We start from the raw sequence: 23810 nt of genomic DNA, 5'->3' as shown, positions 1-23810 counted from the left end.
CTCAGTGGTTTGCGCTGTCACCTCACAGCAAGTAGGATCAGGTTTGATTCCCAGCCTTGACCCTCTCTGTATGGAGTTTGCATGTTCTCCCTGTGTACAAGTGGGTTTCCTCCAGGTGCTCTGGTTTCCTCCCACAGTCTAAATTGCCCATAGGTGTGAATGTGTTATAGACTCCGGTCCCACCATCACCCTGAAAAGGATTAGGTGGGTACAGAAAACGAAACACTGTTGTATATTTTATGTGAGCGACTTTTCACACAGTAATGAAGAACAAATCCACCGCTGGCTGTGTGGTACTAAAAGGAATTTGAACTTGAATTATTGTAAAGGCTAATCTTTCAAAATGATTAAAAGCACCGTATTTAGCAGCTGTTTTGTTATACACTATTACTGAATAATGGTTGGCGGTACATCAGTCCTTATTCACAGCTGGCTGCGTAGACCGCACTGAGGCACAAAACGTACAGTCCATTCACACAAACCATCACTCGCATTATGTCCCTCTACATGGAGGCACACACACACACACACACACACACACACACACAAACACACACATATGCCCACACTCACAAACTAATGTACAGTGATGTCTAATCCAGTGTTGACTGTAGCAGCCAATGCAGCTTATTCACATAATTGCATCATGGACAGCTGTTTGTATCCACGCATAATGCAATTATCAGGCCATTTTAAGTTGTGGCAGTGTTTGCTCTCAGGCAGAAACAGGGTTCACTGGAGGTCAGCCACACTGTAGAGTCATAGCCATCCTCAGCCAAATACCACGTAATAGATAGGTCATATTACTGGCTGAAGTAAATGCCATAATATATGTGCAATATTTTGTAAAACACACACTGAGGGTATAAAATCTAAGAATATAGCCACTTGATTTCAATTACTGTAACTCCACTTCAGTCATAAAATGGTGAAAAGGAGAAGGGGACAGGTTAAAGAGGGATTTTCAAGCCTTGAGACAACTAAGATATGGACTGTACAAAATGGGCTGTAACTTAATATTAGGAATGCATTAATAATGCTTTGTAGATTGACAATCCATCTATACTTAGTGTAGATGGACAATATTACCTGCCACACTGATCATACAGTATGGAACAAATGAAACATACTAATGATCATCATTTTTGGTGAAATTCCCCATCCACATCCCCTATTTTGTTCCTATTTGTCATGGCCTTGAAAGGTATGAAAGGAATCGGATTAGGAATCACTCAAGACTTCAGACACAACAGGTAAAAACATTAGGAGCGGAGACTTTCAAAGGAGACACTAAACCAGTAGATGCAACAGGGAAATGAGACCACTCTGTTATTATTGATCATTACCTCCAGCTGTTTTTCCGCTCCATGTTCATTATCTCTAACTTAATTCTGCACACTTTTACCATCCTCTACAGCTACGAGTCAGAACGGGGGATCCGACAACGAACCCGAGAGAAACAGCAAACACACCTAAGGCAGGTGACTCAAACCCCGCAGAGCTCATCTGTGCTAAATCCATTGTTTCCGACACATCTCTCTATTTTTATGCATGTCTCCGTTCTCCCCCTCTAGCACATTCAAACATTCATGTCGCTTTTCTGCCCCGAGATCACAACAGAGCCAAAGGTTGAAATTATTCACCACTGCAGCGTGATAGGATTTCAAAACCACAATTGGATTGCTGTTGTCATAATCCTTAACTTTGAATTGAGCTGTTTGGGGCTGCATGATGATGATGGCAAGATGTGGATTTGGGATTTTAACCATGGGTAGAAGAGTTGGTCTATATTTAGCGGTCCCCCGGCTGATAAGCTTTGATCAAAAGCCCATGGCAGACTAAGAGCAGAAGAGTAGCTCATTCACATTTTAGAGAGAATTCCTGATGCCAAGACAAGGTCATGTGTGTTTTTTTAAGACTAAGGCTCTGGATGCAAACACTGAGGTAAACAACACTGGATCAGCATCTATGCAACAAATACAGCAATCTTTCAGATGAAAAGTGACCCCATGCTGGTGCAGCTTGTATCTGTATCTTATGTTTATGTATTCAGAGCAAAGAAAGGTGCAAATTTGTCCCGAAGGATTTATGTGGGTAAAAGCTTTAGCTAATGTGATTGCTCTGGCAACAGCAACCCCTCCTCTTTCGGTCACACACACACACACACACACACACACACACACACACACACACTCACACACACACACACACACACACACACACACACACCCACCCCTGTAGTACAGTATATCTTTTCCACACACATTCTACATTCTCCAGTGACAGTTTGAAAGTGCAATGCATGTAGTTTAAGCACTCTCGGTCCCTACAGCAATTAATCATGATTGTCAGGCATGATAAGAATTGATTTGCAGACTAGTACGTAATGGGTCAGACAGTTAGTCACGAGGGAACGGGGGAAGCGACTCACCACAGCAGTGGCCAGGTCAGCTCCCAGCGAAGCCCAGCTCAGGATCAGGGTCAGCACTCCAAACACCATCATCCTGCAGGGACACAGAGCAAAACCAAGGCTGGAGTTAAACTCAGGGTAATAATTTGTTAATTTGTTGAATCAAGATGCAGATTAACCGACTTAACTAACAGCTTGTCTTCAAGAGGTCCAGTTTATTATATGTTCTCTGAGTTTAGATGGAAGTCATGATGTCTAAGGTAAGTACGGTTGGCTATTTGTCCAAATTTAACACACATTTCCCTAAAATCTACATTAGAACCAATACAATCATCTATATTTATTAGGGGGATATCAGTCCCCTATTAAACCACCCCATTAGGAAGCTGGGAGAGTATACAGGTTCATGTCATAATAAATGAGCAAGACATACATTTTAGCTTAGGATGCAGAACAAAACCTACATACAGACGACCAATGAGTGTACAATCTCAAAAAAACCCAAAAGAAAGTAGAATATTGTGGAGTTTAATATTCTATCAGCATCCTACAGTGGGAATACAGTGACGCAAATGGAATTATTTTCATAACCGTTTCCGCTGTGGAAAACAAAACAGCGTGACCCCCCGAGAGGTGGGAGCGGTGATCTCACTGGCCTGTCATCAAAACCAAAGGTCAGAGGTCATGTGCATTACTGTGGGAAACGGCACTGCAGCCTGAGCACACAGTGTGCAGCGCTGTGACTTTATGAACAGAAGCAGAGACGTCAGACTGTATCAGCTCCGTTGTCCTACATTTGATAACAGCCCCCCTGGGCAGAGAGCGGCCTCCTGCACCCATGTGGACACGGAAATGTAGTTCTCTTGCACAGTGGGCTCCCTCTTCATCCTCGCCTTACTATTGATGATCTCATAGCATCAGGAAATTAGATCAGGGACATGTGAGCATGGGGGGAGAGAGATGGGAAGGGGTTGTGTATATGTGAGCATGCAGGGGAGCGGTGACCTGCCTGTCTGTGTGTATGTGTCTGTGTGTATCCTAAGTCCATATATATATTATACAAGAAGATCAATACCCATTAAGAGATGAACACTGATCCAATCATAGATCAGCTCTCGTTAGGTGGAATAATCTCCAGAGAATCCAATAAGCTCCTGCTGACTTGACCAGCGTGGCCCTTTCCAGACGCTCCCCCTTGTCACCAGTGGTTAAGATAAAGAACATGGAAATACTATTTCTCCATGTGTGTCCCAGGCCTGGAAGCAGCCTGTTCATCCATCAACACACGTCCAGCTCCCCGGCTAATCCAATTCACAACGGGCTGAGAAGATAATGAGCTTCCAACATTGTACACACCAGCCACCATCTCTGTCCTTACCCGCTCTCCTTTTATCTTTTTTCCCTCGTTCTCGCTCTCTCTAAGTCCCTTCGGCCCTCGCTTTCCCCTTCTCTCTGCCTCCCTGCCTCCCACTTTTTCATTGTTTTTCACTCTTGCAGACTGTCTTTCTCTCTCTGTCCTTCTCTCCGGTACAGAAGAACCCTCTGTCTGTCTACGAGCACCGGAACTAAACAGTCACGAATAAAGAGATACAAAGAGACCAAGGCCTTGGAGAGCCATAATTAAAGAGAAGAACAGATGCAGAAGTTGCTCTACTGTCTGTCTGGGTCATCACAGTAATGTGGTCTAAATGAGTAATGTCCCCCTGAATGTGTTTCTGCACACCGTCAATGAAAGCATGACATACACCAGTGCTCTAAATGCAAATCGGCAAGCGTCTGCTCCTATGTGTGAAATGTGTATTTGCTGTGCATGCATATGTGTGTGTGCAATTCACCTGCATGGAAGCTTAATGTAGCACTGGTGAAGAAGATAAGGTGTCTGCCCAGCCATGCCTATGTCTGTGACAGTTGGTGTTGTTGTTGTTGTGTGTGCCCACTGGGCCATGGTGTGCTGCCGAGTTAAACAACTGTGACACTGGGCGACCCGGCAAATGGGAGTAATGCCCTCTAATCACCTCTCAACGCCGGCAGGTCACATCCCAACCGAGCGGGACTTTATTCAGTTTTGTGCTCTGGTGGGCAAAGAGGATTCACTGAGCTACACAGAATAGCAGGAAATCGGGTGCAGATCTGACGCAAAGCACATCAAGTGAATAAGTTGCCGAGGCCAATAAGCGGGGCAGATGATGCTAACAAATGCTTTCACTACGGATGGGGTCAAGTCACTTCAAATTAAATCAATTTAGGGAGTGGATTTTCTCCTCAGCTGAAAGAAACTAGTAATCTTTTGCCATAAAAGATTTTGCCACACTGCTAAATATGGTGTTCAAGCATTTGGAGGGCTCTAAGACACATGCAAAACTGCTTTTTATTGATTTTTCATCTTCTTTTAATATGATCCAGCCCCATATTTTAGCTAATAAACTTATTGCAAATTTTAATCTAGATTTGAATATGGTCGGATGGATTTTAGACTTTTTAACCCCGAGAACCCAGAGGGTAAAAGTCAATGGCTGCCTCTCTGAACTGCTGGTGTCCTCTACTGGATCTCCACAGGGGTGCGTCCTGTCGCCCCTGTTGTATATCCTGTACACAAATGACTGCTGTAGCCAGTACGAAAACAAACACATTGTGAAGTTTGCTGATGGTTCTGTTATTGTCAGCTTACTGGAGGAGGAAGAGACAGGCCATGGTCCAGTTGTTGATGATTTTGTTGCTTGGTGTGATGCTGCCTTTTTACAGCTTAATGTAACCAAAACCAAGGAGATGTCCATTGATTTTAGACGAAAACCCCTGGTCCCTATACATACCACCATCAAGGGCCAGGTGGTGGAGAGTGTCGAGACATATAAGTATCTGAACTGTGCTTTGACACAAATACTGATGTCTTCTGTAAGAAGGGTCAACAACGCTTGTTTTGCTTGTAGAAACTGAGGTCTTTCAATGTTGACAAGACACTAATGACCACGGTTTACAAATCTTTTATTTAGTCAGTATTGTGTTTTTCTATGATTTGTTGTTTCGGAAATCTAAGTGTGAAAAATAAAAACGCTCTCAGCCGGATTGTGAAGCACTGCAGCAAGGTTATAGGAGTCGGTCAGGCTGGTCTGCCCGAATTATTCAAGAGACAAGCCCTGCAGAAAGCCCATGCCATCCTTCTTGATGTTGACCACCTACTACACTCAGAGTTCCAGACTCTCCCCTCAGGTACCCGTCTCAAGGTACCGAGGATTAAAACAAACAGACAGATAGATAGATAGGCACTTGCACTTTGCTGTAGTAATACGTTACTGTAATGCACTTTACTTTACCCTAGACTACAACCCACTGCGATGTGTGTTTGATTACGTCTTTTTTTTACTTTTGTATTGTTCTTTGTGTTGTCTATTGCTGTGTTGCTTTTGGCCTGTGAAACAATTGTCCTCTGGGATCATAATAAAGTTGAACTTGAACTTGAACTAAAATGCTGCTATATACAGGCTATAAAGAAATGATGGAGAATGATGGCTCTATCATCATTATGCAAACCATCATCATGTCTATCAATTTAAATTTTGAATCAAGTGAAATGAAGGTGATTTGATCTCAGTACTGTCTTAATGCTTTCTTCTTCTTCTCCACAGAATTCTCTTAAAACACAAGTAGTTTTCCGACGACATTCCAGTGGCCTACAAACTATTTTTGCCCAATAGTGAATATACAAGCATCACACAAAGTCACTGAAGTGTCTATTGAAATGTGTGCTACTCTTGGCTGTATTCAAGTCTGCTTGTATTCTATGACTACTTGTGTAGAGTATGTGCAGAACACAAAAGAGCTCATTATGCAACGTTTGCCCTTTAGTATGAGAGAACTCACACCATCATTTTCTTCTGGCTGTGGACTTTCACCTCCCTTCTTACCTACAGCAATGTCAAATTAAACTGACTAGTGCAGTGCCCGTTCACAAAAAAACCCCCCACACACAATAGGCGTAGGCTATCAGTCGCTTGCTTTGAGCCCCGCTGCTGCACAGAGCGCTGTTCACTTGTTTATTCAAAGTTTATTAATATTGAACGTGTCGCGTGTCCAATCCGACACTGCACATCCTTGGGTCCCCAGCAATACACCCGCCAAGTGTGAAGTAGATCGGACGAATGGTTCTCGAGATATGCGAAGGACACGCATACAGACAGAGATTCCTTGCTTTATAGTATGATGAGAGGAAATTAAAGTCAGAGTTCCCACTCTTGCTTGGACATCAAACTCAAGAACTTTTCAGCAACTTTCTAGGTGAAGTACAAGGACTCCAAATTGGCATGTTTTGGGGTAAGAAACGACATTGGTCAAAATTATCATAGAGGCCTCATCGTTTTACTCGTACTCTTGTTAAGTCAAGAAATCAAGGGGAAATCATTAATTTCAAAAGTGCTGTCATATCAAAGCAAATATCCACCAAAGGCAGGGTTTTCCACAGGATGTGGAGTGTTGAGAGAGCTTACTGATGAATTTGGATGCTATAATTTAATTTAAAAATGTTAAAGTACCCTCATAGCCATGTGTTAATTTTCAAAAACTTTAAGGCACGTGGGAACACTGGAAAGTATGCCAGGCTATTCTGTACTTTCCTCTGTATGTTGGACTCGGCCCCCAAGAACATAATCTGTTCCCACATCCCTCCCACAACTTCCACTGTAGTGGAAGGGAGCGTCCCCACACTGACACTGACTCATCTAGTGTGTGTGTGTGTGTGTGTGGTGTGTGTGTGTGTGTTTGTGTGTGTGTAAAAGGGGTGGGGGGGGTGAAGCGGGGATGGTTTGTGGTTAGTAGGGCAAGTTTAGCCTGGCTCACACCCCCAGCTGACTGACTGAGAGAGACAGAGTGACGCTCGCCTGGCTGAACGGAGGCCTGGGTGGATTTCTAACCCCTTGCAAGAGGGAAAAAAATAAAATAAATAATAAAATAAAATTCACATTCCAGTGATTGGTACAGTTTAACTATAGATACTGTCAAGAGATGAGATGAAAGGGGAGGCACTGTATGTGTGCATGTGCGTGTGTCATCATCTTTGATATCATCCTTCAGTGCAACGTGTATTACGGAATGTGGGAGTGTTTTTGTTTCATAATTATTTCATGCAAACACCCTCCTTTCATTGAAATTTCTTTCAGTGCTTCCTCGCTTCCTTTGAAAAGGCCAAAAAAAAAAAAACACGTTTCAGAGCTAAATAATTCATGGCATGCCATACAAGGCTCAGGAGCTACATTGCGTCTGTAATTCATGTCAGTTACGCAAGGCGTTTAAAGCAGGTCAAGTGTTAAGTTGCAATAACAATCCTCGGGAAGTTATAGTGTGGATAACATGAAATGGCTTTACTCCCATCTCTCCACGGCTCTTTAATCACATTTGTAGAGCAAGGCTATTGAGACGGCAACACTGCAAGCAAGTCCAATCTAGTGCCACTGCGAAAAGGGCAAACAGTGAAATACAATGGGGCCAGAAGGCCAGTGTGCTTGTACAGGGGCACGATCCAATGGTTGCTGGTTGCAGGCACTTTCCCATGGGAACAGATTCAAACCAAGCCTCCAACTCCAACTGTCTACACTATGAGATTCTAACTCATCTCATCTCATATCATTCCATTTTCATGTCATCTTCTATCTGTCTCTTTTCCTCCCCCTCCTGTTCCTGGATATTAAATGACTATCAAATGGCAGAACAGCATGGACGGTTGCGCACTCTTTAAAAATAATATTCATCAGGATAACAAGGTGGTAGAGAGGGTGTTATACAGCTATAATGGTTGTAGAAATCCCAGCAACATGCCCATTCAGTTCTGCATTGCAACATCTGGAAAAATAATGGATGATGACTCAGTTAAGACTTACTTACTCCGCTAATCTCACCCACTCCTCCTCTCATCATTCCTCCCCTCCTCCTCCTCCTCCTCTCTCTCTCTCTGCCTCTCCTTCCTGTTGTGCATACTATATGTAGATCAACACATAAAACCGGGACAGATCGCCTCCTCTCTTGTAAACAAACAAACAAAAAAAATAGTTAATCTTCCTGTAAACAGCTCAGTTTTAACATGGTGTGTTCAACTTACGTGGTGAGCAGCCAGCGAGACTGCTTGGCCAGGCCCAGACAGGCCAGCAGGCAGATGATCAGGTCCAGGATGAGGAGCAGCAGGTAGGTCAGCCACCTGCAGAGAGGGAGAGGGAGAGAGAGAGAGAGAGAGAGAGAGAGAGAGAGAGAGAGAGAGAGAGAGAGAGAGAGAGAGAGAGAGAGAGAGACTGATCAGTTCTTTTTTACAGTGTTTTATTTTTTCCTTTTCTTGTTTCCCATTCTTTTCACAGATGCTGCTGTTGAATGGCTGTGTGGGCAAAGTACAAAGAGTTTTGTTAAGTCATTCAAGCATTTTGAATTCAAGAGACACAAGAGGGAGAAAGAAGCCAGAAGTGGGAGAGAGAGGTGTCACGTTTGTTTTCAGCTCAACCAATACATGTAATTGCCCTACTGCTGTCCATCTGCTATAGGAGCAGTGGCCAGTCTGTGACCGGACTAGGACAGGATACAGACAGCCAGTCCAGATGGTTAATAATGAATGGACTCAAATCCATATGGCTGAATATTTTATGCTGTGAAAGCTGGGGGAGAGGGGGCAGCTATATTACCTTTCCGCCCTGATCTATCTATCTATCAAACCTGCCTACCAACCCGTTTTTTTTCTGTTTCTATCCCTCCCTCGCTCCTTCAATTCCCATCGCTGTCTCGCCACACCCGCAGTCTGCACACACACCTCTGTTACAATATTCATCCTCTCTCCATCTTTTCTTAATCTGCATCACTGTCATCTTACCTCCTTTATCTTCCTCACTTTCTACCCATCTCTGTTACCTTTTCCATTATTTCTTTCCTCTCAATGTGTGTCTCCATCACTCTCTGGCATTCTCATGCCCCATCTTTCACTCTCTCCTGTATCTTCCTCCCTCTCTTCCACCCTCTTCACTCTCTCTCTCCTCTGTCTCTCTCCCCCAACCCTCCCTCCCTCACCACCGCCTCATTGCTATTTCTTCCTCGTTCCATCTTCCCCCGTCTCAGCAGGGTACAGTAGTATTATGTATTAACATGCGCATGGAGGCTCTCGGGTGACCACTGCTGCCGTGTTAGTCCGTGTTACTTTAATCGAATTAGAGTCAATCTGAGAGCAGCATAGGAGAGTACAGAGGGGGCGGCGAAGGGTGGGAGTCGCATGTTTAACCAGAGAAGTACATTTCCTGGAGAAAATGTGTGGGCTAGCAGATGGAAGTGTGCTTGCATCAGTTTGAAAGGTTAACAATAATAATAACGATTTGATGCTTAATTGATTCTCTTTATCCTCGGCCCTCTTCACAGAGAGGTCAAAGGTCACGGTCAGCTACAGAATAGCCCACAGGAAAGTGAGGAAAACAGTGAGCGCTCCCTCCAGAGCAAAGCTGGACTCACCAACGTTAGATCTTTTCCTTCTTTTCTTCTTGCTATCCTTTGGTGTAAAGCGATCACACAGCGGCCCGGCTGGTAAACATGAGCGTGCTGTGCACAGTTTACTAACGTCACGTCAAATGATTTCTGGGTTCTGACGTTCAAACAGCTAGCTCTTGCTGCTATTTGTAGCCGCCAGCATGCGAAGTTGCCTAGTGCAGCTTTCATCTTTAAAAATGTTTACAATCTGTCTACCAGACTTCACTATTCACTCTGTGCCATTCATTTCTATGGGACAGAATAAGAAAAAATGTAACATCGAAAGAGTATCACGAACCTGAATAGATCACATCCCCTAAAGCAGTGATTCTCAACCTTTTCCATATCAAGGACCCTAATTTAGTCCACATTAGGGCCACAGACCCCCATTTGATGAGAATTTGTCTCTCAGACCCAAATCTGAGAATATTTTCAGATATGATTTTGTCTATCTGTATTGTAGGTAAAGATAACAGAGAAACTATGATCAGAACAGTCATTCTTCTACATTCTCTAATTGTTTTAACTTCTTGTAAATGAAATAATGGTGAAGTTTAACAATTCATCAATTTGCTGCGGACTCCCTGGAACCCCCTCAAGGACCTCTGGTGGTCCCCGGACCCCACGTTGAGAACCACTGCCCTAAAGTACCTGTACATTTAAAGTTGGAGCGTTGTTTCTAGCTTTATATATACTATATGTAGAGTCCAATGTTTTCCAAAGAATAATGAATAAACTCATTAAATAATCAGAATAAAGAAAAAGTGGGAATAGCACAAGCGTACTAGCTTTCAACAAACCCACTACTCAAATGTGGGAGAGTTCCCTAAATGAATGTTGGTGTGAATGTTCCCTCAGAGTTTTCAAAACTCAGTAAAGTCATGTGAACATTGTGAGCACCATGATCTTCCAAGCACAGTGATCATGTGTAGTGCGAGGAGCTCACACCCAATACTGCGAGGACGACAGACAGACATCAGTCAAAATAAACACATGCGCCCAGGCACGCACACACACACACACACACACACACAAACATACGCACACGCGCACAGACACAAACTATTTGTCCCACTGTCAGGGTGAGGCAGAGGTAATGAGTCCATTAACAACTTGCACTGAGTCTGGCTGTCTATTAGTGTGGAGCTATGTGGAGTATTGAATTATGGGCTGAGCAGGGGAGTCAGATTACAGATCAATACGTACACACCGGCCTGTCTGTTACTGCAGGCCAACTCCAAATCAATACCACCATGCCCACAGAACACACACTGTAGGCATCCTATTATCAGTGTGTCCTAAACCGTGGGTCTGGACTCAAAATTGGCCATGGGCCTGTTTCTAGTATAGGTGCCAACATTATAAGACTACAAATGTAATGTTAATGAGACTGGGCCTGGGGTGATATTATATTTACTCAGTTTGAAAAAGCTGAAGAGTTGCTCAGACCGCAGCACAAAGTCATGATGGTCCATATGTTGCAGATGTATGGTTGATGCAATGATTGCTAGGACTGAATAAGATGTTGCTCTCTCAAACTCCTGACAAAGCCATATGGAGATTATCCTTTCTGCAAGGGGGGATCGCAACAGAAGTGGGTGATGCATACATGCAGCCATATTGCTTCACCCTGTCCACTAATATCATTTGATATATTCAGGTCATACCGTGCAGAATATATCTACCTACACATGAATTACCCATATAATCGCCAAACTGTTGAGTGATGGTGGTCATACAGTGTAAGAGACATGATATAAGCACTAGCATCATGCATATTCTTCATCTCTCATATATAAAGTAAATAGTTATGTTTTTTTGCTATTTTTTTAGTAATATTGACCCATAATAATTTCAATTATGTAATATATCATACCTTGGTAATCCACCTACACCCTCCCTCATGTTTTAGCTCCTCCCACAAATAACTTGGAACCATCCTAGATAGCTGTATACGAAAATGCAGCTATCGCCAAGCTGGGAATAACTATGTTCATATAAATGTTCTCTATTGATTTGCATTGTAGACATGCATGTGTGAATTTATACCTACCCCAAAATTTTGGGTATACAGACCTTACATGACTACAGTTACTAACGTGTCAAGTTTTGAAGAAAATCCATTTCCTGAATTTTGTCTCCTTTGCCCTAGATGGGTGTTGTTGTTGGTTTTCTCTTCCTCTTTAACTTGATTCCTAACAGACACTGTTTAATGGACCTAATACCAACAACTCATAGCTGTACCTGGACCTGTGAGCATCCTGAGCCCCTGGCCACCCAGTACAAGCTTGACACATGCATTTCTCTGCTCACCTGTAGTATTCTACGTATGCGGTTTGATCGGCGATGGAGGCCAGGTCCACTTTCGCCTCCTCCCAGTCAGGCAGGCCCAGCAGCTGTTTGATCACGTTGTCGGCCATCTGCTGCATGAACTGCAGGGTCTGCACGTAGTCGCCCCGCGTGGCAAAGATCTCATCCAGCCTGGCGAGGTGCTGGTGCAGCCCGCTCTGCATGCTGCCCATGGTGCCGCTGACCTGGAGGGCACCAGAGGAAAGGTGCAGGGTGAAATTAATGGTACTGCACTGCTGCAGATGGGAGTGGAATACCAAGTGTGAAAGTCAGGGTGTCAGCGAGAATAAAATATTCCAACTTAAAATTAAATTGGATGACAGGTTTTGCCTAATAGGTTGAGAGTAATGAGGTTGGAGCTGGGGGGGGTCACCAGTTTGAATCCTGGCTGAGAAAATGAGAAAATGGACAAGAAACATTTCTGCCTAAACCAATGCTGTTGTAGAAGTACTATAGAAGACTGTGGTCGTCCTGGGAATCTACCAGGTGTGTGTGTGTGTGTGTGTGTGTCTTTTCTCTGACTTTAGCTGAGCCTGTATAGGAGGTCTTCCCTCCTGGTCCACTAGTGATTATCACATCCAACAATTCCAAGTCTATACTTGTGTTCTCGTGGAGAAACTTCATCTCTGGAGAGAATGAACTCCTCAAGAACACAAAAAACAGAGGATGCATCTTTACAGTTTGAGCTGGGCTGTGTGCTTGATGTGGCACAATCAATTAAGACACACAGATGTTCATTTTCCCAGCTGTGGCTCTGTCCTGTTGACTACAGTGCTGTTTATTTGCGGCGGCTAGTTGAAGCTGTGATGCATCGTTCTCTTTCGGGGCTTGGGGCTTTGTTCTCGTCAGCCAAGTCACCATCTGATGCATCCGAGATATTTTGTGGTAGGCAAGTATCTTTCCCTTTGTCTGCCCTGTCTGGAATTGTACTTCAGCCATACTTTGGTCAAGAGCAGAGCACAGAAAAAGCAACCACAGTAAATGTCAATTTTTTGTTACGCCCATAGAAATAGAGCGGGGCATATCACTTGTGCCGCACCTTGTAGGTGTGGCCCGTTTGAAATGTCACGCCATTCTTATCTATTGTCCCCTTCGTGTTGTGACTTGTTCTTAAATGTGTGTGAGTTTCCAGAACTGTACAATACAACATCAACTGAACTTAAAAATAAACTCTCCTAGTCTACAGAAACATTTTCTGTTAACACATCTAATATTCATTGAAACCCTGCAATATATACCATCTTTGTGTGAGTATTATTACTATCAGCAAATTAACTTAACATCCATTCATGAGACACAATCCTGTCCAGTGTGCAGTGATGAAGTAATGGGACAGGTAACATTAATGGGTGTTTGAGTACTGTGCTGGTAAGACTAAGGCTCACACAAATAAGGGTATAAAAAATAGTCTGAAGATAGTTTAGTGTAATCTAATGTTTTTATATCCTCCGCTTTTCTACTACCATGCACACTTCCATGATGATGTATTTTGTCAACTTTCCTGGCTAAGAAAGTGTTAAGAAAAAAGTAGCCAAGGGTGAGATTGGGCCAAACATAGAGGATGGTCCAGGGTGCCAACCAACTGCAGAGCAGAGAGAGCAGGGCAGCAGCACACAGGACAGGCTGGGGGAGCTGGAATACTGAGTATGGGAGTCAGTGAAGGGACCACTTTGAATAAACAGTCCAACTTGGATAACGGCCAAAAGCAGAGGTGAAATACCAGGTTTGCTGCTGCTGTGGGAGATTTTTGCATTCCACGACGGTTCACTTGTTGTTTGTCAGACTTTTTCCAAATTGACACCCCGCTAATGAGAAAGACATTTAGGTGTTTACCTGTTCATGCCATCAATCATAGAGCAACTAATCACACTTATCCCCCAAGGGAAAGCGCGGCACTGTAAGTGAGACGAACAAAACAAATACCCCAGACTCACTCAACTGTTTTCCTGACACATCACATTCTAACCAGTCGGTCAAACACAGCAAAACCAAATATGTGCGGTGCAAGCATCTACTGTATAGGCACTACCCATTTCCTTGGGCTTAATTACGGCGTGCTTGCTGGGAGGGAGAAGCTGTTTACAGGGAAGTGGTATTCACAGAGACATCCTGCTATTTGATAATTAAAAAGGGTAATAAATGCCTGCATTCATCCCTGGGTACTTGGCATTCGCGAGAGAGACGACTCATATTGTTGCTATGTTTGTCGGGGACAGGGTTTGGTGGAGCCGAGAGGAGGAGAGGCTGGGTGGAAGTAATTAGTTGGTTTTGCATTCAATGTGTGGCCCACACCAGACTGCCTATGGCAAAACTAAGAGGGGGAGAAGAGAGAGAAACAAGGGAATTGAGAGCGTGCTGAGATTGAATGATAGACAGAGAGGGAGGGACAGTAACAAACAGCGAGTGTGACAGGGGACTGAAAAGGGATAAGGAGGGGAGATACAACAGAAGTGGATGACAGTGAACAGAGTGTGAGGACAAAATTAAGCAAGGCTAGTCTTAGTTGGGGATTTTAGAATGCAGAAATACTGACTTCTGCATAATGCAGACCTGATTAAAACAGCACCACAAGGACCAGAGGACTGGGACTGAATAACTATTGTGCCAAAAATATCTGTCTTAACAAGCCACCCATTCTAGTGAGTCTTAAAATCTTAGTTTTCTTAAAACAAGTGATATAAAATCTGCCAGTGGGGTGAGATACCTTCACTTGTTCCTGGTGCAGTTTGACCTGTTTCAGGAACTTTCTTGAAGCAAGTATAGTATCTTGAAATTAGGCAGATCCCAATGTTGCCAATGCAAATCAAGTGTTATTTTCTCGATACTAGTGGAGTCATCTGCCTTATTCTGCCTTGTTTCACAATAATGACAAAAAAGAGGAAACTTCCGGAAACAAGTGAAACCACATTGGAAACAAGCAGAATTATCTCACCTCACTGTCAGAATTATTCCACTTTCTTATGAGATCAAATAAGACTAAAACATCAAACTGACTACAGGAATACATTTCTTGTTAAGATGAACATTTTTTCATGATGAAGTACATGGCAAAGCGCAGCCGTGGTGAAACACAGGCGCTCACTGCACTCCGGTGCCCTGCCTGTGGCGCTCTGTAGTTTGCTATCTGATCACTCATCGCTACAGCTTCATCTCAACTCCTCAGACGGGGCAGATGAAATCACAGATGAAAAACCGAAGGGCTGTATCTGATCCTCCTCTGTGAGGATCTTATTTAGAGAGTCTAGGGAGACAGCCAATACAGCTAATCTCTCCATCGTCTCAGCCTGATCCTCGGCGTATAACTGATCTGGAGCGATCGGGAAGATACGAGTCCCAGTCCCAGTCTTCTCCGTCTCCGTCTCTGTCTGATGTTTTTAGGGCACGGAGAAGCGTTCTCTGTCGCAGATCTTTCTAAACAAACAATTTGAAGCGGAATGTGTTCGCCGCACCGCAATTTCACTGTGGGATATTCATTTCAACTTGCTGCAGGATAAACAACAAACAATAAAAGCAAAAAAAAAAAAAACCCAGAAGAAACCATGACAAATGACAGAGCTGTGACTGTGACAAATGACAAGAGGCTTGAAAAATAATGAGAATGTGCAGACAAATATCAAATGTAGAAATCTAGATTAGGGATTGGGATCAAAATTAAGATCAGTGTGCCTCTGACTAATGCTGAAGGTTCTCTTTTACACTAGCCTGTATTTGTTTTGAACAATAGTGAAGGGAGGCAGAGGTTGTACAGCCAGGTAGTCAGAGACCCTTTTCGATGGCACAATGAGTGTTTTTGTTAGATTGAAACAAAGCTTGAGATGCAGGAGTATGACTTTTTCTCCCGCTCTGACTGTCTCTGCTTGATGATAGAGGGTTCCTCCATTAAAATTGAATGTAGGAGCTGGCGCGTGAAATGGAACATGGGTCTGAAGTGCCTTGGCAGCCCGGTCACCCCCAAGACAGAGACCATCTTCGCAAAAAAGCAAAAAAAAAAACCCAGCAGAATATCCCTTTAAAAATATATTCTTTCCGACCCTTTTTTTCCCCCTTCAGATATTTGATGACCACAGAGCTTATAAGAAGATGTTCTACACAAGAGGCTTCGAGGCGTTTATGGGTTTTGGATGAAACATGCGAACATTAAGCAGCCATTAAATCATGACTTTTGGAAAACCAGTGGTCCACATGGCAAGGATTGCTGACCGAAGGAAGGAAGTGGGATCGCGAATGCTAAAGGACGGTTAGCCATAAGTACTGTGATGCTCAACCATATGAGAGCAATTCAGCAGAGGCTTGAACTCCTCTGAATGTCTGGAGTTGACTTCTTGCGGGAGAGCGAGAGAGAGTTCACGCAGGGGCGGAGAGGAGTGGAAAGTGGTTTGGTCGGAGAGGCGACCTCTGGCCCAGCGGTTACCACTTTCACTTCAACTTTAAAAGCCTGCTCACCAAGCCATGTGAGAATAAGGAAGTCAGTAAGAGACAGCAAAGCGTCCATTAGTCATATCTCAGCTGAATCTCACCTGCCCAGCACACCTACTAAAACAGACATCCAGATGTCAAAGCACATTTTACATTTGCACCTAGGGATGGCAGAGCTTCAACTGTTGGAGGAATATTCTTTATCTCCTAGACAGCAGAGGAAAATATTGAGTCTCCTCTCCTGCAAATCTAGCAATTGTCTCTCCTTTGAAAATGACCAGTTATCCTATTAAATGATTGGTAATTGTGGGGTAGAGGAGAGACGGCGATGGCCTGGCTCTGCTCTCTGTATCCTGGCTGCAGGCGGTGTAGTGGAGCTACAGCAGACAGTGGGTTAATGATGGGAGGAGAGCCGTCCCTCTGAAATCTCTGCTTCTGGACAGCAGCCAGGGCCAGAGCTTGAACACACATGCACACATCCGCACACACACACACATGCACACAAATATACACATGCGCACACACGCACCCACCCACGCACACACACATACACGTACAGAGTGAGCCTGTAAATCTCTCGCCTGTCAGCTTCATCCCAAACAAAGCTTCACTTCTTAGGGAGTTTTATCACAAGCTTCCTCGAATTCAAAGTCTTTCAAAATCTCCTCCAAGGACTTTGACAAACTTAGAAAATAAATTTGTCAATTAAAACATATTTCTTTCATCCCTCTCATATTATAATAGCTTATTATGAGAATGGCCGGGAAGTATATGTTTGTAATTATGTCGCTGGCAGGCTCCCAACCAGTGTTTGAGCTGTGGCCAAATGCTCAGTGTCTGACCCAGACAGCAACTCAGTCCACTGTGTGGCTGCTGGCTGCCAAAACCTCTCACGGCACCCATCCCCAAACAATAGAGTTATTATTAGTGAGCCTAAACACTTCAAATGGGATATCAATCCCATTACATCATAGATAAAGCATTCCACTTGGACAGTTTCCCCATTTACCACCATTGTTAATGGTTTCTTGCAACTCTCTTTGAAACGAATGTCCCCAAATCGGACCCCTCTCAGTGTGCAACTGATTCTTCATTCACATTCTCTCTGAGGTGTGTGTGTGTGTTTCCATGTGTGTGTGTGTGTTCGTAAACACATCATAAGCATATGGTCCAGACCGTAACTAATCAAGGTCTCAACAGAAGCTGAGAAAGCTTCCATTGATAATGAGAGTCTAACTTGCTTCCTTTCCGCTCTTACAAACTGAGTCTTTAGATGCTAACTCACTTCTCGACTCTTTGCACGGGGCTAAAAGGCATCTGTGTGGGCCAAAGGGCAAAGAGGCCATTGTTGTCAATGAGGAGTCGTTCAATACCGATTTCAATACTGAATCTGCCAATCAGGCGGGCTAGCATTGGCCCTTGTTCTTGGCCATCAAAGGGCTTTGTCTCCTGGGCTCATGGTTGATTATGTGGGGGGAGACTGGGAACTGTGTGTGGCACACTGGGCTCTTTGTCCGGCTCAAGGACTGGGCTCCTTAACAGTCTATAGCAGCGTGCTATGAACTCATACACACACACACACATACACACACACACACACACACACACACACACACACACACACACGCACACTCACATGCACAACATATCAGGCCATTTACTGTCCTGAATAAATGTCATCATATAATATCTGTGCATGTGATGTGTCTGCATGAGTGCACACTGACAAGCTTTCAGACAAGCTATATGTTAATGATTTCCCTTGCCTCTCACTAATGCAACTGAGAAATTAATGCGGCTAAGTGCTATACAAGATTCATGGGAGGCCACCACTGCACATCAATTCATATACAATCTAGCAATGACAGAGTTGTATCTATCCGCCTGTACATGTGATATATGCTTAACATGCGGTTATATAGAGGCAGTGGAGTAAATCACAATGGTTAACATTAATGTTTGTCACATGAGAACTAATCCTAATTGACAATCTACAGCAGCTCTACTAATCTTCCCACATCAGTGCTCACAGAGCTCTAATATGTTTTCAGTGTAAATCATGCATGAAGTACATCAACTGAAGCCATATAGGCAAGAAGTACTACCCATAAAAACTCTCTGAATAATTTCTCCTCATCATTGGTGCAACCCTTTAAGAAGTCCCCACATAGTGAGTAAGCTGTTGTCTCTGCCCTCTGAGCCAAGTGTGTTTCACAGAGGCTGTGTTGAGCCACCGCTCTGAGTGGCTCAGATACCAACACATTAATCTCCATTAACGCAGATGGAGACTTAATCCCTTCTCTTCGACAGCAAGTCACCCCGGGTCTCTGCCTGCGCCGACACCGGCGCAGCATCATGTAGAGTCACCGCCGCTCTCGCACCGCCGAGGGGAGGAGAGACAGCAAGAGAGAGGGGGATGGATTTTCTACATTGTGGTGTGCCACAGTACATCTGTAACAGGGGTCAGTTTCACAGCTTTTTTTTCATTTAGTCATAGTCTTTGGACGAAAATAGCCTTTAAATTCCATCAGATTTTAGTCACGGCAATTTGATTAAATATACGGCCACTTCAACAGTTCACCATTAGAACAGAAAAAAATAGCACCACTCTTTTAGTGGCTCAATTAATCATTCAAGTAGAGGTAATAAAATACATCATGTGTCCTTACCATACTACACTGTAGATATAAAATGCCAGGAACTTTAAGTGTATCAATAAACCTTCAAACACTGAAAGAAAATTTTTCAAAACACTTAAGGAAAATCCATTTCCAAGCACAGATACAGAGGAGAGAAATCCTAATGGTATCACTATGATATTGTCGAATGGGCGGAACAACGTTCAAATCATCTGCTGAGGTGATTTTTCATTTTGTCCTATTTTCGTCAATACAATATTTCGTCAATAATTATTTCACATATCATCATGGGACAGAAAATGTATGAAATTGCAACAAGCCTCCATTATTTTAGTCATTTATTTTGTGACAAGATTAACACTGATCGACCGCTTATGAACTGTGATGTAGACCTGGGCCAATAGTTGTAAATAATTATTTGTGTTTACTGAAATCTGCTTGTCACACCAGCTAGATAGTGTTTACTGCATCAAGACAATTTAGACAGTGTGAGCTGAGCAGTCATTGACGGGAAAGTACACCAAATTGACTTTCAACTGCCTTCTGGCACTCATTATATCGTTACAAGAAGCAAACTCCAGCTATCTGATGGCTATAGATTATATTTCCTGCAGTACTGCTGTAGTACTTCATATGTACTGATGTACTGTGCTAAGGGATTGTATGTATTCTTAGCTCCCTCTGGGAATGTGGCAAATTGGAGACTTTCTGCACAGGAGCATAATGAAATATTATCTATTTGACATCAAAGACACTCGTGCTGCTTAGAAGACGAGGGGATTCTAATACGGCGTGTCGCCTTTTTGCAGACAGAGGGAAAAAATAGAATAGGAAAAAATCCCACCGTTTCAACTTCCCCGAGTCTCGTCTGAAAGGAGAAAAATGCCCTGTCACGAGTGTGAAATTTGCCACAGAGAGCTGGATTTGGGTGTCTGTGTCATCAGTGTCTCTGAGCTGTGAAATGAGCCAGATAAAAATAGACAAGGATCACGCACACGCAACTGAGAGAAAGACACAGGATGATTCTTCTGATTCTGTTGAGGCCTCGAGGGCTTGGAGAGGGTGGGGCAGGGAAGGTGGGGTGGGGAGTGTGTGTGTGTGTGTGTGTTGGGGGAGGGGGGGGGTAAATTTGTAGCAGTAAAAAGTCATAAAAACAGCATAAAAACATTTAGAGGCATGCTAAATTGGACCTGCCGGGCTTCCCTCCCCCATTTCTACCCCAATCCAGAGTGGAGTGAGAGTGTGTATGTGTATGTGTATGTGTGTGTGAGCGCGTGTGCGTGTGTGGGTCCCATCTACTACTGTATGTGTTATGAAACTGTGAAAATGTCCAACACTGTCTTCACATACATCAAATGACATATAATGAAAGCCAATAGGAGGTGTGTGTGTGTGTGTGTGTGTGTGAGTGAGTATATGTGTGTATAGGGGACCTGATGAATCCTATTTCTGCCCATTTAACAGTAGCTCACCATGTGGCAGTGGTATGGTGCAGAGAGTTAATTGTGCGAGTGTGTGTTGTGTTTGTTTTACCCACCAGACTATCCACACCTCCCAGCGTGTGGTTGGCGTTGTACAGGGAGTAGGTCAGCTGGTACACCCCGTCGTTGGTCTCACTGTTGCCATAGAAACCCACACCCACCGCGGCGCTGCGAAGAGACGAGGCAGGGAGGAACAGGTTAACGTTTGATAAATTAATGAGAGGAGGGTACAGCGACATCACTGTTTGGAGTGAAAACCCTGTGAGTCCAAAGTGATCTCTTTCTTTTTTCGTTATAGAATTTAAAGTTTTCCATTGTCTGTTGTAAACCCATTGTTGAAAGCGTTGCAGACTCAACCTAAAAATAAGGCTTTTCTTTCATTTCTAAAACACTGGCTTTTTGGAGAAACAAGGTTGTCATCCTACAGTAGAAATACACTCCCTACAAGGAGCAACGCATAACATACAGTATAATACCTACACAACAGTTTATTCATATTTCATCTCTTCCTTTTCACACGGGCGTTTTGCCAAGATCACAAAGAGCCACCATCAATTACTCCATCAGCACTGACTTTTGGAGATGGGAAAAATGACAAAGGTAATGGAGCGCTTTGTGACGAGCCCTGACAGGAATGAATGCATCACTAGGCACTAATACTTGAATCATGATGGCAGAGGAATGTCAGTCTCTCTGTCCATTCAAAAGTTTACTACCATGGGACATTTAGTCAGCCAAACAACAAGAACCACAGTGAACTGGGAAGGCAGAGCTTGTGCTGTGTGTGTGTGTGTGTGTGTGAGTGTGTGTGTGTGTGTGTGTCAAGAGAAAAACAGGAGAGCCTCCATAAAAATGTATAGACTGACTTCTTTCTCTTACTTACATTTACAATGTGATACTTTGAAAAAAAAGATCAGTAATTGAAAAAAATCTTTGTATGAGTAATGTTGGCAAAATGAACATATATATACAGCAACGTAATTGTAAGCAATTGTTTGAATTTCCTTGCTCATTTATGCAAACAAAAGCCTTCTAATGACAAATTAGACAACAAAGTTTGTTTTGGAATGTGCGCATATTTTGAATAATTTTTTACATGTGATTTGAGTGATTCCTTCAGTCATCCAAGCATTTAATTGGCTCGAATGTCCTTCTCTGCAGAGGTACTTAGGGTGAATGAGGCAGTGCAGCAACAGCAGAATAAACATCACAGCTGAAGAGGAGCAGAGAAACACTCGATCACATTAGGAATTTGGCAAACATGAAAAAGTTGATGTATGAACGGCTCATGTGGGAATGGAGATACAAAATGATACACTTCAACGTTCTTGATTTGGAGCATCAGCAACAAAAGAAACACACACTCACACACACACACACACACACACACATACACAAACTCTTGAGCGGTCTCCGTGAGCTTCTGCAAGCATTAGTCTTCCCCCTGGAGCGCCGTCGCTCTGCGCTGCCATATGATGGGATTTGAAGCCGGCTACACTATCTCTCACCGCACAAATCCTGCAATAACTGTATTTCTATGGCAGCGTAGTGTCGCACAAAATACTCTGAAGGCATTGGACAAGAATGGCCTGGTAGATAGATAGAGATGCCGCCCAGCTTCAAAGACTTGAGCTGATGTAAGGCACTGAAACTCACAGGTCGCACAGGTAAAAGATTCAAATTGACAACATTACCAATAGGGCTGCTCTGGGACCCATTTGAGTCCCTGGAATGGAGCAGATACTGTGACTTGATCAATTATTATGGATCAGTATTTCATCACCTTACCAATGACTCTAATTCTACAAGGCTTTATGAGTCGGAGGTGGCTCTTCTCTTACTTATTCATACACCCTCCTACTGCCTAACAGCCCCATAAAGCATCAACACATCTTAGCCACTGTGAAGTTAAACCCCTGATCTTTAATCTATAAACCGCCAACTTCCGCTGTCTTTCCGTCTTAAAACCAGTGCCACATGAAGGCCGGGGGCAGGTCAGGTCAGCACCAAAGGGAAGGTGAGGAGCAGATAATTGAGGCTCAGGGGGCTCTCTTTAACCTCTTGGCTCCTCCGGACTCCTCCCTGATGTTCCGGATAAGGAGGAGAGAGGCAATAAATCCACGGTGAACAACGCCTCCTGCAAAAGTTTGAGAGTCTGGCAGCTCTTTGGTAGCTCTGCAACAGTGTGGCGGTCTGTGGAACAACGAGGGCTATTTTCCTAATTAGTACAACGGGGGGAAGAGTCTCATTAAGTGGACCCCCTGCAGGTAAACCTCCCACACTGCAGTTTTTAAACACATCCCTCAGGGAGAGATGAGGGAGAGATGAGGGAGGGAGGAGTTACATGAAAGACAGGAGAGAAAATGAAATGATCAACTGGGAGAAAGAGAGAGGGAGAGGAAGTGACAGATACAGACAGAGCAAAAGAAGCAGACTGACAGTGATCCAGCCGACGTTCACGCAGGCAGACAGGTAGACAGAGGGTTTAGGATGGAAGATATGACACAGAGGTAGAGAGGAAGACAGAGGGACAAACCGACCAAGAAAGACGAACAGCAGTAAAACAAAAAAAAGGGGAATAATCGGCTTGCCTCAAGCTCCCACAGTTAATAATAATCCACTGATGATGACACACATAAATCTTGTCTATTGGATGTTTTTTGTATTTTCCCCCCACCAACAAACTGCCAAGGAGAGAGAAAACACACCACGGGAGTTGCTCTCCTTTCATCTCTGTGTGTTTAAACAGATTCTCTAATGCCACAGACACAGTGAGAAACCAGGAAGGAAAATATACTGGATAAAAGTAGCCGGGAGAAACGTGGACGCCTTTGAACAACGCAGACACGTTGTAGAAGAATATTCTAATAAATATAAGGGGACTGGAAGGACACAGAGGCACGGAGAGAGAGAGGGAGAGAGAGAGATACAGAGGGAGAGAGGGAGAGTCTCTGTCTCTCCCTCTCTCCCTCTGTCCTCCCTGTTCTCTCAGTGCTGCTCCTTAAAATATCTATGGTCTAATTCAAAGAGAAAGAC

The 23810-nt window shown here is 43.7% G+C and overlaps 1 protein-coding gene across 3 annotated transcripts in view; it reads right to left on the bottom strand.

Annotated features, from left to right (window-relative positions):
* Nucleotides 1–23810, bottom strand: part of ttyh2 (tweety family member 2) — a 52287-nt gene that overhangs the window by 9500 nt on the left and 18977 nt on the right. For all 3 annotated transcript variants that reach the window (XM_071538309.1, XM_071538308.1, XM_071538310.1), the window contains exons 3-6: nucleotides 20831–20942; nucleotides 12203–12423; nucleotides 8496–8591; nucleotides 2432–2504 (exon numbers count right to left, since the gene is read on the bottom strand). In XM_071538309.1, the coding sequence (XP_071394410.1) occupies nucleotides 2432–2504; nucleotides 8496–8591; nucleotides 12203–12423; nucleotides 20831–20942 (502 nt within the window). The remainder of the gene's footprint in view (nucleotides 1–2431; nucleotides 2505–8495; nucleotides 8592–12202; nucleotides 12424–20830; nucleotides 20943–23810) is intronic.

The sequence above is a fragment of the Centroberyx affinis genome, unplaced genomic scaffold (assembly GCF_046629955.1).
Source record: "Centroberyx affinis isolate AG114_WGS23_722 - 3 ecotype Tasmania unplaced genomic scaffold, CSIRO-AGI_Caff_v1 ptg003252l_1, whole genome shotgun sequence".
Lineage (NCBI taxonomy): Eukaryota > Metazoa > Chordata > Actinopteri > Beryciformes > Berycidae > Centroberyx > Centroberyx affinis.
Note: the sequence above shows the minus strand (reverse complement) of the source record. Positions and strands in the feature narration are given on the sequence as shown.